A 16,535-nucleotide genomic window follows, 5' to 3' on the forward strand; every position below is an offset into this window, starting at 1 on the left:
GAATCACTTGAACCCGGGAGACAGAAGTTGAAGTGAGCCAGGATCACGCCACTGCACTCCAGCCTGGGCGACACAGCGAGACTCCTCTAAAAAAAAAAAAAAAAAAAAAAAAAAACCCATGGGAGAGTACAGCAGTGAAAAGGCAGGTAACAGGCCAGGCATGGTGGCTCATGCCTGTAATCCCAGCACTTTGGGAGGCCAAGGCGAGCGTATCACCTGAGGTCGGGAGTTCGAGACTAGCATGACCAACATGGAGAAACCCCGTCTTTACTAAAAATATAAAAATTAGCAGGGCGTGTTGGCGCATGCCTGTATTCCCAGCTACTGGGGAGGCTGAGGCTGGAGAATCACTTGAACCCAGGAGGCAGAGGTTGTGGTGAGCTGAGATCGTGCCATTGCACTCCAGTCTGGGCAACAAGAGTGAAACTCCATCTCAAAAAAAAAAAAAAGGTTGATAACAGTCTCACTTCTGAAACAGGAATAGAAGTTTCTTGGTGCACTAATATAGAGTATAGAAATATTACCCTGTACAACTACAGTGCCCTCTAGTTTACATCGTTGAAGGGGATGGTTTGCCTGGTCCTAGGGAGCCAAGGATTTAAGATTTTACTGAAAATGCCAGAATTGTTCTATCTGTCTTCCCCTTTAGAAAGTTCCTTCCGTTATGGACAACTTACTTCCACTTGTATGCTGGAATGATCTGCAATGTTGGTATTTAATACAATCATAATCCCACTTAGGTATGTGAAAACATTTAGAATGCCAAACAACAGGAGAAGAAGGCTTTGTTTTCAATATAAGATAGTATTAGGATCTCTCACAACTTCCTATTTGGCTTTTCTTACTGATAGATTGAATTATTAGAGTAAAATTCCAGCCTAGGTAAGAAATAACATAGCCGTTTAGCCTCCTGGCAAATTACACTCAGCACCCACTTTCTCAAAATGACAAATAACAAATCTTTCAAGTGGAAAAATCTTCCAAAGCATCCAGCCAATTGTGCAATGCAGCAAGTAGTGCAGGAGATTTTTTCCCCCATCTCTGCAGTAAAAAGAAAAAAGTCTGAACTTATTAGCATAAGATAACATGACTCATATGTTAACTGCCACTGGTTCTGAAATTGAGTCCTTCTTGAAAAGCCACCTACATTTGACCTCAATAAAGTCAAGAATTCTACAAGTACTCTCTCTCTCCTTTTTTTTCAAAATGCATCTGCCATCTCCTTGCATGAGCACCTTGCTCAGTTAATGGACAACATACAAAACAGGCAGGAGAATAAAACTAATCACTTATCTGAGCCCTATCATCATAAATCAAACTATGATTACTTTCAACAGAATATGTGAACGTAGTTTACAAACAGGTTTTTCTACTGGAAATCTGAGGTTCAGTGAGGTGTAATGGCTTGATAAATCACAACAGGGCAGTGCCCACGGTAACCAGAGCCTCCTACTTTAGGCCAATTATAGTCCCTCCTGTATCTTCCTTTCTGCCAGGGACTATGCACTCCATGAATCCTTATAAGAACTCTGCAGGGTCAGCATTATTAGTCTCATTTTACCGATGAGAAAATAAGGTCCAGAGAGCTATGTATCTTGTCCAAGGTAGAAGTAGTTTAGCTAGAATTCAAGCCCAGGTCTGTCTTCTTTCAAAGCCCATGCACTTTCTACTACTGCTCTGCTACTCAAAGTGTGGTCCTTGGGCCGGTGGCACAGGTATCATCACCTGAGAGTTTGTTATTAACACAAAATTGTCAGTTCCATCCCAGAACTACTCAATGAGAACCTACATTTTTCCAAGATTCCCCAGGTCATTTATGTAAAATTAAAGTTTGGCAAGCTTTGCACTATACCATCCTGCCTCTCTGAATGTCACTACTATTATCCTTTTCTATAGATCAGTGGTTCTCAATGTGGTCATGGAGGTTGGGTAGGGAGAAAGAGGAGATTGGAGGGTGTCCTCCCTACCCCAGGGACACTTGACAATGTCTGAAGACATTTTTGGTTTTCACAACGACTGGGATGGGGTGGGGGAATGCTGCTGGCATCTAGTAGGTAGATGCCAGAGATCCTGCTAAACATCCTAGTACAAGACAGCTCCCCACAACAAAGAATTATCCAGCCAAAATGTCAGTAGTGCCAGGGTTGAAAAACCTTGCTCTAGCTGATAATACTGTCCAACATCTTTGGGTCTGGAATCTACTTAATGAAGAAAAAAGAGCTTTTCCTGGCAAAATTACGGCTGAAAAATGTCATACAAAATCCCTTTCCTGGACGGACACAGTGGTTCACACCTGTAATCCCAGCACTTTGGGAGACTGAGGCAGGCGGATCACCTGAAGTCAGGAGTTCAAGACCAGCCTGGCCAACATGGTGAAAACCCGTCTCTACTAAAAATACAAAAATTAGCCGGGCAGGGTGGCATGTGCCTGTAATCCCAGCTACTTGGGAGGCTAAGGCAGAAGAATCACTTGAGCCTGGCTGACAGAGGTTGCAGTGAGCTGAGATCGCACCATTGCTTTCCAACCTGGGCAACAGAGTGAGACTCTGTCTCAAAAAAAAAAAAAACCCAAAAAACTAAAATCCCTTTCCTTATAGGCTAGTCTCTCTTACCCTCTCACAACATTTAACATCTATCAAATAGTAACTTAGATCAGAGATCAGCAAACTATGGCCCACAGGACAAATCTAACCCACCACCTATTTTTGTGTGGCCTGAGAGCTAAGAATGATTTTTACTTTTTTTTTTTTTTTTTCTTGAGACGGAGTTTCACTCTTGTTGCCCAGGCTGGAGTGCAACGGTGTGATCTCGGTTCACCACAACCTCCGCCTTCCGGGTTCAAGTGATTCTCCTGCCTCAGCCTCCCGAGTAGCTGGGATTACAGGCATGTGCCACCACACCCAGCTAATTTTTCTATTTTCAGTAGAGGCGGGGTTTTACATATTGGCCAGGCTGGTCTGAAACTCCTGACCTCGTCATCCGTCCACTTCCACCTCCCAAAGTGCTGGGATTACATGCGTGAGCCACAGTGCCCAGCCTGTTACATTTTTTAATGTTTTTTTATTTTCTTGTGAAAATTATGTGAAATTCAAATTTCTGTGTCCATAGAGTTTTCTTGGAACACAGTCATGCCCATTGTTTACATTTTGCCTACGGTTTTTTTTTTAAACATCTTGATACATAATTCATATACCCTAAAATTCACCCATTTAAAGTGTACAATTCGGTAGTTTTTAGTATATTCAGTGTGTACACCCCAGTTTTAGAATATTTTCATCACTTCATAAATAAAACCTTGTATATTTCAGCTATCACACCCTCTACCCCATCCATTTTTGCCAGCCCTGAGCAACCACTGATCTACTTTGTCTCTGTAGATATGCTTATTCTAGACTTGCATATGAATGGAATCATATGTGTTCTTTTGTGGCTGGTTTCTTTCACTTAGCATAGTGTTTTCAAGGTCCATGTTGTAGCATGTGCTGGTACTTCATTCTATTTTATTGCCAAATAATTCCATAGTATGGATAGACCACATTTTGTTTATCCATTCATCAGCTGATGTATATTTGAACTGTTTCTACCTTCTGGCTATTATGAATAATACTACTATAAACATTCACATATAAGTTTTTCTTGTAAACCTATGTTTTCATTTCTCTTGAGAAGACATCTGTAAGTTGAATTGCTGGGTCATATGGTAACTCTGTGTTTAACTGTTTGAGGAACTGCCACCATGTTTTTCTTTTTATCTTTTTTGAGACTGGGTCTCACTCTGTTGCCCAGCCTGGAGTATAGCACCACAATCACAGCTAACTGCAACCTCAAAATTCTGGGCTCAAGGAATCCTACCATTTGGCCTCTCAAGTAGCTGTGACTATAAAGGAACGCTACCACACCCAGCTAATTGTCTTCCTTTCTTTTTTTGAGACAGGGTCTCGCTTTGATTACCAGGCTGGAGGTGCAGTGGTGCAGTCATGCCTCACTACAGCCTCTCCCAGGCTCAAGTGATCCTCCCACCTCAACCTCCCAAGCAACTGAGACTACAGGTGCAAGCCACCACGCCTGGCTAATTTTTAAATTTTTTGTAGAGAAAAGGTCTCACTTTGTTGCCCAGGCTGGTCTCAAAATTCTAGCTTCAAGTGATCCTCCCACCTTGGTCTCCCAAAGTGCAGGAATTACAGGTATGATCCACCATGCCTGGCTAACTAGTTTGCTTTTCAAACTGGCTGCACCATTTTATGGTCTTACCAGCAGTGTAAAAGGGTTCACATTTCTCCACATTTGTTTTTTTTGTTTTTTCCAGACAGAGTCTTGCTTTGTTGCCCAGGCTGGAGTGCAGTAGCACAATCTCAGCTCACTGTAACCTCCACCTCCCGAGTTCAAGTGATTCTCATGTCTCAGCCTCCAGAGTAGATGGCACTACAAGAGCATGCCACCACGGCTGGCTAATTTTGGTATTTTTGGTAGAGATGGGGTTTTGCTATGTTGGCCAAGGTAGTCTTGAACTCCTGGCCTCAAGCAGTCCACCTGCCTCAGCCTCCCAAAGTGCTAGGATTACAGGCATGAGCCACCACACCCAGCCTAATTTTTGTATTTTTAATATAGACAGGGTTTCACCATGTTGGCCAGACTGGTCTCAAACTCCTGGCCTCAAGTAATCCATCCACCTCAGCATCCTAAAGTGCTCAGATTACTGGGGTGAGCCACCTCAGCTGGCCCTTTGATCCATTTTAAGTTTTTGGGGGTGGGGGACGGAGACTCGTCCTGTCACCCAGGCTAGAGTGCAATGGCATGATCTCAGCTCACCCCTGGGTTCAAGGGATTCTCCTGCCTCAGCCTCCCGAGTAGCTGTGATTACAGGTGCCCGCCACCACGCCCAGCTAATTTTTTTTTTTTTTTAGACGGAGTCTCCCTCTGTCGCCCAGGCTGGAGTGCACTAGTGCGATCTCGGCTCACTGCAAGCTCCACCTCCTGGATTCACGCCATTCTCCTGCCTCAGCCTCCAAAGTAGCTGGGACTACAGGCGCCCGCCACCACGCCCAGCTAATTTTGTTTTTGTATTTTTAGTATAGACGGGGTTTCACCAAGTTAGCCAGGATGGTCTTGATCTCCTGACCTCGTGATCCACCCGCCTCGGCCTCCCAAAGTGCTGGGATTATAGGCGTTGAGCCACCGCACCCAGCCTACTTTTTGTATTTTTAGTAGAGATGGGTTTCACCATGTTGGCCAGGCTCGTCTTGAACTCCTGACCTCCTGATCCGCTCGCCTCGGCCTCCCAAAATGCTGGAATTACAGGTGTGAGCCACCGTGCCCAGCCATGAGTTAATTTTTGTATATAGTGTGAGGTAAGTGTTTAATTTCAATTTTTTTTTTTTTTTTTTTGAGAGAGTCTCACTGTCGCCCAGGCTGGAGTGCAGTGGCGTGATCTTGGCTCACTGCAGGCTCCGCCCACCAGGGTTCATGCCATTCTCCTGCTTCAGCCTCCCAAGTAGCTGGGACTACAGGCGCCCACCACCTCGCCCGGCTAATTTTTTGTATTTTTAGTAGAGACGGGGTTTCACTGTGTTAGCCAAGATAGTCTTGATCTCCTGACCTCGTGACCCGCCCGCCTCGGCCTCCCAAAGTGCTGGGATTACAGGCGTGAGCCACCGCGCCTGGCCATAATTTCAATTTTCTTTTGTATGTGGCTATCCAGTTGTCTCAGCTCCATTTGTTGAAAGGACTATTCCGGCCGGGTGCAGTGGCTCACACCTGTAATCCCAGCACTTTGGGAGGCTGAGGCAGGTGGATCATGAGGTCAGGAGTTCAAGACAAGCCTGGCCAACATAGTGAAACCCTATCTCTACTAAAAATACAAAAATTAGCCGGGCGTTGTGACAGACACCTGTAGTCCAGGTACTCAGGAGGCTGAGACAGGAAAATCACTTGAACCCAGGAGGCGGAGGTTGCAGTGAGCCAAGATTGCACCACTGCACTCTAGCCTAGATGACAGAGCGAGGCTCCATCTCAAAAAAAAAAAAAAAGAAAGGACTATTCCTTCTCACAGTCTGTGGCATGTAGCAAGAAAAGACAAGACAAGACAATTCTCCCCCACTGAATGGTCTTGGCACCCTTGTCAAGAATCAGGTGACCATGAACTCTCAACTCTATTCCATTGGGTTTATTTCTGGACTCTCAATTCTATCCCACTGATCTATACATTTACCCTTATACCAGTACCACACTGTCTTTTTTTTTTTTTTCTGAAATGGAATCTCGCTCTGTCCCCCAGGCTGGAGTGCAATAGAACAATCTCGACTCACTGCAACCTCCACCTCCTGGGTTCAAGGGATTCTTGTGCCTCAGCCTTCCCAAGTAGCTTGGACTACAAGTGTGCACCCCCACGCCTGGTTAATTTTTTTTTTTTTTTTTTTTTTTTTTTTTTTTTTTTTTTGAGACAGAGTCTCGCTCTGTCGCCCGGGCTGGAGTGCAGTGGCGCAATCTCGGCTCACTGCAAGCTCCGCCTCCCGGGTTCACGCCATTCTCCTGCCTCAGCCTCCGAGTAGCTGGGACTACAGGCGCCCGCCACCGCGCCCGGCTAATTTTTTGTATTTTTTAGTAGAGACGGGGTTTCACCGTGGTCTCGATCTCCTGACCTCGTGATCCGCCCGCCTCGGCCTCCCAAAGTGCTGGGATTACAAGCGTGAGCCACCGCGCCCGGCCTAATTTTTGTATTTTTAGTAGAGACAAGATTTCACCATGTTGCCTAGGCTGGTCTCGAATTCCTGACCTCAAGTGATCTGCCTGCCTTGGCCTCCCAAAGTGTTGGGATTATAGGCATGAGCCACTGTGCCTAGTGACATTGTCTTGATTATAGTTGTTTTATAGTATGTCTTGAAATCACAAAGTGTGAGTCTTTCTGCTTTGTTCTTTTTCAAGATTTAGCTATTGTGGGTCCCTTGCGATTCCATATGAATTTATGAATTGACTTGTCAAATTTCTTTTTTTTTTTTTTTTTTGAGATGGAGTTTCGCTCTTGTTGTCTTGTTGCCCAAGCTAGAGTGCAATGGCGCGTGATCTCAGCTCACCGCAAGCTCCGCCTCCCAGGTTCAAGTGATTCCCTGCCTCAGCCTCCCGAGTAGCTGGGATTACAGGCATGCGCCACCACACCCGGCTAATTTTGTAGTTTTAGTAGAGACTGGGTTTCTCCATGTTGGCCAGGCTGGTCTCCAACTCCTGACCTCAGGTGATCCGCCTGCCTCGGCCTCCCAAAGTGCTGGGATTACAGGCATGAGCCACCATGCCTGGAGACTTGTCAATTTCTACAATGAAATAAACTGAGATTCTGACAGGGATTATGTCGAACGTGTAGATCAATTTTCAAAATACTGCCAACTTGACAATGTTACGTCTTATGATCCATGAACAAGAGCTATTTTCTATTTATTTATTTATATCTTTTTTCTTTTAAAAATGTTTTACAGGCCAGGCACGGTGGCTCACATCTGTAATCCCAGCACTTTGAAGGGCCAACATGGGAGGATTGCTTGAGGTCAGGTTCAAGACCCGCCTGGGTAACACAGGGAGACTCTGTCTCTACAAGAAATTAAAAAAAAAAAAAAAAAAAAAAAAAAAAAGAAGCTAGGGGTGATCGCACATGCCTGTGGTCTGAGTTGCTTGGGAGGCTGATGTAGGAGGATCACTTGAGCCTGGAAGGTCTAGGCTGCACTGAGATATGATTGCACCACTGTACTTGTTCTCACTTCAGTCCAAGTCTCAGAAAAAAAAATAATTAATTAAATATTTTAAAAGGCCAGGCCGGGCGCACTAGCTCACGCCTATAATCCCAGGACTTTGGGAGGCTGAGGCGGGTGGATCACCTGAGGTCAGGAGTTCGAGACCAGCCTGGCTAACATGGTGAAACCTCTCTATACTAAAAATACAAAAATTAGCCAGGCATGGTGGTGCACACCTATAGACCCAGCTACCCCGGAGGCTGAGGCAGGAGAATCTTTTGAACCTAGGACTCAGAGGCTGCAGTTAGCCGAGATCACACCACTATGCTCCAGCCTGGGCAACAAAGCAACACTCCATCTCAAAAAAATTAATTAATTAATTAATTAAGGCCGGCACAGTGGCTCACGCCTGTAATCCCAGCACTTTGGGAGGCCGAGGCAGGTGGATCATGAGGTCAGGAGATCAAGACCATCCTGGCTAACATGGTGAAACTGTCTCTACTAAAAAAAAATACAAAAAATTAGCTGGGTGTGGTGGCACGTACCTGTAGTCCCAGCTACTCGGGAGGCTGAGGCAGGAGAATCACTTTAACCTGGGAGGCAGAGGTTGCAGTGAGCCGAGATCACACCACTGCACTCCAGCCTGGACGACAGAGTGAGACTCTGTTTCAAAAAAAAAAAAAAATTAATTTAAAAAACAAAACCAAAAATGTTTTACAGCTTTTAGAGTATCAGTTTTATACTTTCTTTCACGCAACTATCAGAGGGTAGATAAAAAAGATACCTCTTTTGTTACAAGTATTATTTTTTAGGTTATTGTAAATGGAATTTTCTTAATTTCCTTTTCATACTGTTCATTCCAAGTGGATACATTTACAACTGAGTTTTGTGTAATGATCTTCTTTCCTATAACCTTACTAAACTAATAATTTATTAGTTCCAATACTTTTGTAGTGAATTCCTCAGGGTCTATATGGAAGATCATGTCATCTGCAGAGATGATCTTACTTGTTCCCTTCCAACATAGATGTATTTTATTGCATTTTCTTGTCTAATTGCCCTGGCTAGAACCTCCAGCACAATGCTGAATAGAAGTGGCGAAAGTAGACTTATCTCTCTTTTTCCTAATCTTAAGGATAAGCATACAGTCTTTCACTATTTTTTGTTTGTTTGTTTATTTTGAGACGGAGTCTTGCTCTGTTGCCCAGCCTGTTGTGTGCAGTGGTGCTATCTCAGCTCACTGCAAACTCTGCCTCCCAGGTTCAAGCAATCCTCCCACCTCAGCCTCCCAAGCAGCTACAATTATAGGTATGCACCACCACACCTGGCTAATTTTTTTTTTTTTTTTGTATTTTTAGTAGAGACAGGGTTTCACCATGTTGGCCAGGCTGTTCTTGGACTCCTGACCTCAAGTGATCCCCCCCACCTTGGCCTCCTAAAGTGTTAGGATTACAGGCATGAGCCACCATGCCCAGCCTCAGTCTCAGTATTATGAATTTAGCTGTGGGTTTTTCATAACTGCTGTTTATCAGGTTGAGGAACTCCTCTTCTCTTCTTAGTTTATTTAGTGTTTTTATCATGAAAAACATGCTGAATTTTGTCAAATGCTTTTTCTGTGTCTACTGAGATGACAAGGTGATTTTTTTTAATTCTATTGATATAATGCATTACATTATTTACACATTCATTTTTGGATGTTAAACCAACCTTGCACTCCTGGAATAAATCCTGCTTGTTTATGGTATATAATTCTTTTTATATGTTACTGGATTCAGTTTGCTAGTATTTTTGCTGAGGATTTTCGCTTCCACATTTGTAAGATATATTTGTCTATGATTTTCTTTTCTTGTAATGTCTTTGTCCGGTTTTGGCAACAGGGTAATACCAGTCTCATAAAATTCATTTATAAGTATTTTCTCCTCTTTTTCATTTTTGAAGACTTTGTGAAGAACTGTATTAATTTTTCTTGAAATGTTTGGTAGAATTCAGTGGTGAAGCTATCAGGACCTCTAGTAGGTAGAGGCCTGGGCTTTGCTTTTCTTTTCTTTATTCTTTTTTTTTTTTTTGAGACGGAGTCTCACTTTGTCACCCAGGTTGGAAAACAGTGGTGCGATCTCAGCTCACTGCAACCTCCAACTTCCCAGGTTCAAGCGATTCTCCTGCCTCAGCCTCTCGAGTAGCTGGGACTACAGGCGCATGCCACCATGCTCGGCTAATTTTTGTATTATTAGTAGAGATGGGGTTTCACCATATTGGACAGGCTGGTCTTGAAGTCCTGACCTCGTGATCTGCCCACCTTGGCTTCCCAAAGTGCTGGGATTACAGGCATGAGCCACTGCACCTCTTTTCTTTTTTTTAAGAGACAGGGTCTCACTCTGTCACCCTGGCTGAAGCACTGTGGCACAATCATAGCTCACTGCCTCCTCAACCTCCTGGGATCAAGTGATCCTTACACCTTAACCTCCTGAGTAGCTGGGACTCCAGGCTCACACCACCACGCCTGGCTGAGTTTAGTTATAGTATGTATATTTTAGAGTTGGGGTCTCACTGTTGCCCAGGTTGGTCTCAAGTTCCTGGCCTCAAAGGATCCTCCTGCCTTGACCTCCCAAAGTGCTGAGATTACAGGCAACAGCCATTGTGCCCAGGTCTCTCTCTTTCTCTAATTATTTATTTATTTTTTAAGGGTACACTATCCTACCCAAACTTATATTTTTAAATTCCATTAGACTCATATTACCAAGCATATAAACAAATCACACATAACATGAAATAGAAAAAAACATGAAGACTTCCTTTGCTAAACGTATAGGTTAATGTTTTTCAATAAATTTGGGAAGTTTCAGCCTTTTTTTTTTTTTTTTCAAAGGTTTTTTTCTGCTTCCTTTTCTATCCTCTTCTGGTATTCCCATTATGCATTTGTTGGCATGCTTAGTGATCTCTCACATTTCTGAGGCTCTGCTCATTTTTCTTCATTCTTTTCTTCTAATCTTCAGCATGCATAATCTCTATCAATCTGTTTTCTTTTTTATTTTGAGATGGAGTCTCGATCTGTCACCCAGGCTGGAGTGCAGTGGTGCAAAATCTCTGCTCACTGCAACCTCTGCCTCCCGGGTTCAAGCAATTCTCTCGCCTCAACCTCCCAAGTAGCTGGGGTTACAGGCACCCGCCATCATGCCCGACTAATTTTAATATTTTTGTAGAGATGGGGTTTCACCATGTTGGCCAGGCTGGTCTTGAACTCCTGACCTCAGGTGATCCACCCGCCTCAGCCTCCCAAAGTGCTCCCAAAGCCACTGTGTGGTGGCTGAGGCAGGAGAATCACTTGAACCAGGGAGGCAGAGGTTGCAGTGAGCCGAGATTGCACCACTGCACTCCAGCCTAGGCAACACAGCGAGACTCCGTCTCAAAAAGAAAAAAAAAATTCACTAATTCTTTCTTCACCCAGTTCAAATCTATTATTGAGTCCTGAGTCTCTCTAGTTAATTTTTTTTTTTTTTTTTTTTTTTTGAGACAGAGTCTTGCTCTGTCACCCAGGCTGGAGTGCAGTGGCGTGATCTCTGCTCTCTGCTCACTGCAAGCTCCACCTCCCGGGTTCACGCCATTCTCCTGCCTCAGCCTCTCCGAGTAGCTGGGACTATAGGCGCCCGCCACCACGCCCGGCTAATTTTTTGTATTTTTAGTAGAGACGGGGTTTCACCGTGGTCTCGATCTCCTGACCTCGTGATCCGCCCGTCTCGGCCTCCCAACCCTCTAGTTAATTTTTAAATTTGTTATTGTACTTTTTTTTTTTTTTTTTGAGACAGAGTCTCGCTCTGTTACCCAGGCTGGAGTGCAGTGGCACGATCTTGGCTCACTGCAACCTCCGCCTCCCAGGTTCAAGGAATTCTCCTGCCTCAGCCTCCTGCGTAGCTGGGACTACAGGTGCCGGCCACCACGCATGGCTAGTTTTTGTATTTTTAGCAGAGATGGGGTTTTACCATGTTGGTCAAGCTGTTCTCGAACTCCCGACCTCAGGTGATCCACCCGCCTCAGCCTCCCAAAGTGCTGGGATTACAGGTGTGAGCCACCGCACCCAGCTGTTATTGTACTTTCAACTCCAGAATTTTCATTTGTTTTTTTTTATAATTTCTATATCTTTATGGATATTCTTTAATTGACACAAGTGTCATACCATCCTTTACTTCTTTGTCATCATATTTTCCTTTAGTACTGTGTGTATATATATATATATAGGCTAGTTTGAAGCCTTTTTCATTAATCTAGCCCCTTGTCTCACAGGCAATTTCTGTTGCCAGCTTTTTTCCAGTGTATGTGTCATATTTTCCTGTTTCTTTGTATGTCTCACAATTTCTTGTTGGAAACTGGACATTTTAGATAATATACTGTAGCAACTCTGGGGATTGGTACCCCCTCTCCAGGGCTAATTGTTATTTATTTGTTTAGTGACTGGCTGGATTATTTGAGTGAAATCCATTTCCCCTGAAAAGTGTTAAGGCCTATAATATTGCTCTTCTGGGAGGTGCAGCTTTGGGTATGCCCACAGTCACCCTGGGATAACAGTGGTTTTGGTAGGGTTCTCTTCTATTCTCTCCTTGATCACACCCAGCTATGAAGCTCCACTAATTGTGGCATATTGTTCTATTATTTTCAACAACACACTGAGGCATAACTTGCTCTTGCTCTACAAACTGATACAATCAAATTGTGGCTGTTTGGAGGAAAGCATTTTTTTCCACCTCCGCCACATACTTTATTTTTCAAATTGTTTTTTATTGATTCATAATAGTTGTACATATGTTGGGGGTACCTGTGGTATTTCGATACATTAATATACAATGTATAATGATACAACCAGGGCAGGAGGGACATCCATCACCTCAGAGGTCTGTGGTCAATGTTTTGTTTTGTTTTGTGACAGGACAGAGTTTCACTCTGTCACCCAGGCTGGAGTGCAGTGGCGTGATCTTGGCTCACTGCAACTTCCACCTCCCGGTTCACATGATTCTCCTGCTTCAGCCTCCCAAGTAGCTGGGATTACAGGTGTATGCCACCATGCCTGGCTAATTTTTGTATTTTTAGTAGAGACGGGGTTCACCGTATTGGCCAGGCTGGTCTCAAACTCCTGACCTCAGATGATCTGCCTGCCTCAGCCTCCCAAAGTGCTGGGATTATAGGCGTGAGCCACCACGCTGTGGTCAATGTTTGATCCTTCTTCAGATCCTAGAAGGGCTTCTCCCAGCTGTCTTATTCCCCAATTCTTTCCAGCAAACTAGGAGGCCTACAGTCTAGGCTGCATCTCCATTAAATCCGCAGATCTCCCAGTTGCCTCTTACCAAAACCTTCACATCTCCAGATTGCCCTTAGGCATGAATTTCTCCACACTGTGTTGCAAATGAAGTCACTACCATTGGAAAGAGATTAGGAGCTATCTGTTTCAGGGCCTGCTTCTCTCCTGAGGCAAAATCCCGGAGCCAAGACTCTGGAGTTTGGGAGAAGGACCCTGGAAAGCTTCTCTGAGAAATACCCTCACTCTAGGAACTGAGCACTTGGTGGAAGGAGGCAGGGGACCGCAATAACCTGAGGCTCAGCCTGCAAGAACTGGGGGATGAGCAATTGGGGCACCAGTAATTTCAATATGTCATGCCCAAGGTACAGTCCTGTTCCACAAGTAGAGACTAGGTGGAAGAAGGGAGCTCCAACTTTCACCAGGCACAGTGGCTCACACCTGTAATCCCAACACTTTGGGAGGCTGAGATAGGTGGATCACCTGAGGTCGGGAGTTCAAGACCAGCCTGACCAACATGGAGAAACCCTGTCTCTACTAAAAATACAAAATTAGCCAGACGTGGTGGCGCAAGCCTGCAATCCCAGCTACTTGGGAGGCTGATGCGGGAGAATCGCTTGAACCTGGGAAGCAGAGGTTGCAGTGAGGCGAGATCACACCGTTGCACTCCAGTTTGGGCAACAAGAGCAAAACTCCGTCTCAAAAGAAAAAAAATGGGAGCTCCAACTTTCAACTGCACTCACACAGGTTTTAATCTCAGCAACAAGTAGCTCTGGGTAGGATGAGAAATGCTGATGTCCTCCTTTTCCTGGGAAGAAAGCATTTGATTGGGAGCTGGGGGAGCAGTGCCCCGTGTTACAGTTTGCAGTAGTCTGGAGTAGAAGCACCTCACTAAACTAGGAGTGGGTAAGGAGGGAATGATCTTGGTTCAAACACCATACTTACCAAATCTTTCTTACTGAATTTGTAGATTTTCTTGAATAGGTGTTTCCTCATTTGTTGTTTGCCCTCAGGACCACTGCCAGAGGGTTTAAATAGTTGATTTTAAAAAAGAATTTTTGGGCCAGGCGTTGTGGCTCCGGTCTGTAATCCCACCACTTTGGATTGCTTGAGCTCAGGAGTTCAAGATCAGCCTGGGCAACATGGCAAAACCCTGTCTCTACAAAAATTAGCTAGGTGAGGCTGGGCGCGGTGGCTCACACCTGTAATCACACCACTTTCCCACCACTTTGGGAGGCCCAGGTGGGCAGGTCACGACGAGGTCAGGAGTTCGAGATCAGCCTGCCCAATATGGTGAAACCCTGTCTCTACTAAAAATAGAAAAATTAGCCAGACGTGGTGGCGCAGGCCTGTAATCCCAGCTACCTGGAAGGCTGAAGCAGGAGAATCGCTTGAACCTGGGAGGCAGAGGTGGCAGTGAGACGAGATCGCACCATTGCACTCCAGCCCGGCGCACTCTGGGTGACAGAGCAAGACTCTGTCTCAAAAAAAAAAAAAAAAAAAAATTAGCCAGGTGTGGTGGCACACGCCTGTGGTCCCAGCTACTCGGGAGGCTGAGGCAGGAGGAGTGATTGAGCCAGGGAGGTCGGTCAGGGTTGCAGTAAGCCATGATCACACTACTGCATGCCAGCCTAGGTGACAGAGTGAGATTCTGTCTCAAAATGAAACAAAACAAAAAAGAATTTTCACCAGTTTTACAGAGGAATGGATTCCTTAAGCTGTCATGCTGGAAGCTGATCTTATCTAAGGCTGCTTTTGTGTTACAATGATGGAGTTGAAGAGTTGAGTAGCTCCAACAGAGATTCTCTAGTCTACAAAGTTGAAAATATTTACTATGTGGTCCTGTACAGAAAAAGAATGCCAACCCTTGCTTACTGCTGCCAATGCTGCTGGTCCACAAACCACACCTTTAATAGCAAGAACTTAAATTACTTGAGAGGCAGTACTGTACGGGCTGTGAGCTTGGTTCAAAACCCCACCTTGCCATTTACTAGATAAATGGGTTTGTTCCGAGGATTAAATGTGCAAATGTCTGGCACTTTGAAAATACTGAACAATTGATAGCTGTTATCATCATGTTGGAAACTATGTGGAAAGTAAGTATGAGATATTATATCGTTCTTCAAAGGGTTTTTTTCCAGAATACATAAGCTTTAGAAAAGGGAAACAAGTATTGGCTTTCCAATAAACAAGACGCAACTTCTAATACCTGGGTACATAACAATATTACCTAATGAAAGAATAAACTTTCAAGCGTTTAAGCGTAAGCCTAACTTAAGCCTGACACTGAAATCCGGAATTTTCTATCACAGGAGCATCCAGCTTCTTCCAATAACAATGAATGAAAATAACCTTCAGGAAATGCCAAAACCCAAAAGCTCTATGAAAAAAAGCAGCAATCATCTTTAACATGAGGTTTTGGGCCTAGTTGGCCCTTCCGGTTCTGCCCGTCTCTAGCTACACCCATAAGATGATATAAAGAGAACCTCTCGCGCTTCCACCTCGACTGTCACCGCAGCAGTCGGGGCTGCCGGCCGGTTACCTCGCAATTGAACTCCATCTCGGCGTCCATGGTGACGATCCTTACGGTGAACGTCTTGGGCTGCTTCCTCTTGAGAGAGCTGAAGCTCATGCGGGAAGCGATGGCCCCGGCCATGGCGCGGGGCTCAGGCCCGGGACCCTCGCGCCCCACGGCCTGCACTCTGAGCCCTTTAGCCCCCCTGGAGTTGCTGTACAGGCCTCAGGGCCACCATGGTGGCCGGCTGGCCGGCCTGGCAACGGTCTGGGCTGCGCGGGTCCCCAGCGGCCAGCATGGGCCGCGAGGACCCTGCCCGGACGGAAAGGGGAGTTGGGGGGCGGGCCCTGACGGCTGCACGGAGGGCACAGGAGCCGGGACCGTCGGTGCAGGCGCGACCTGGCACTCCGGGATTCGGGCCGGAGATGCCGGGGACGCCTCGGGACGGGAACCCTAGACGGCAGCGGCCCAGACTCCGCGCGCCTCTCAGCGGCCGACTAGGGTCGCGGGGCCGCGCTGCAGTCGGGCGCGTACGCGCGCGCGTGGCTGTCACCGTCCTCACTCCGCGCGCCCGCGGGAAGCGTACCCTCCCCACAGCCCGGGGCCTGCTCCCGGCCCCGCCCTCAGGTCGCCCAGACCACTACGCGCAGCGCAACCGAACCGGAGGCTGCCGCCTAGATGCTGCGATTGGCTGGGAAGGCCAAGGTAGGCAGGACTTTCCCGCTCCGTCCCGCCTCCTTTGGGGTGACTCCACCAATGGAAAGTTTCACTCTAACTGCAAAAGCAGGCCTGGGCTCGGCGATGAGTGGCTACAGTGGCAGTCACTCCGAACGCTTTTGTGCCTACTCTAACAAGACTGGTTGAGGCGGCCGACCTCTGCTGGCCTTACCCGGGAAACCACGTAGAGGCTGGATCCGGGGCGCGGGAATTGGGTCCTTCGTTGGCCCAGGGAGGGACTCTTTCGGTTCAAGTAGGCTCCGAGTGTGACGCCCCAAGGGATTGCGTTTCGGACACCCGG

At 46.0% G+C, this 16,535-nt stretch overlaps 1 protein-coding gene across 11 annotated transcripts in view; it reads right to left on the reverse strand.

Annotated features, from left to right (window-relative positions):
• NF2 (NF2, moesin-ezrin-radixin like (MERLIN) tumor suppressor) overlaps positions 1-16,130 on the reverse strand; it is a 94,427-nt gene extending 78,297 nt beyond the window's left edge. For 7 of the 11 annotated variants that reach the window (XM_055253510.2, XM_055253506.2, XM_055253508.2 and 4 more), the window contains exon 1: positions 15,545-15,686. In XM_055253510.2, coding sequence (XP_055109485.1) covers positions 15,545-15,658 — 114 coding nt within the window. In that variant the 5' untranslated portion in view covers positions 15,659-15,686. Of the gene's footprint in view, positions 1-15,544 lie in introns of all 11 variants that reach the window. The other 4 variants (XM_063623644.1, XM_055253501.2, XM_055253511.2 and 1 more) reach the window with 2 other exon arrangements.
• Between the last annotated feature and the right edge of the window lie 405 nt (positions 16,131-16,535).

The sequence above is a fragment of the Symphalangus syndactylus genome, chromosome 18 (genome assembly GCF_028878055.3).
Source record: "Symphalangus syndactylus isolate Jambi chromosome 18, NHGRI_mSymSyn1-v2.1_pri, whole genome shotgun sequence".
Taxonomy (NCBI): domain Eukaryota; kingdom Metazoa; phylum Chordata; class Mammalia; order Primates; family Hylobatidae; genus Symphalangus; species Symphalangus syndactylus.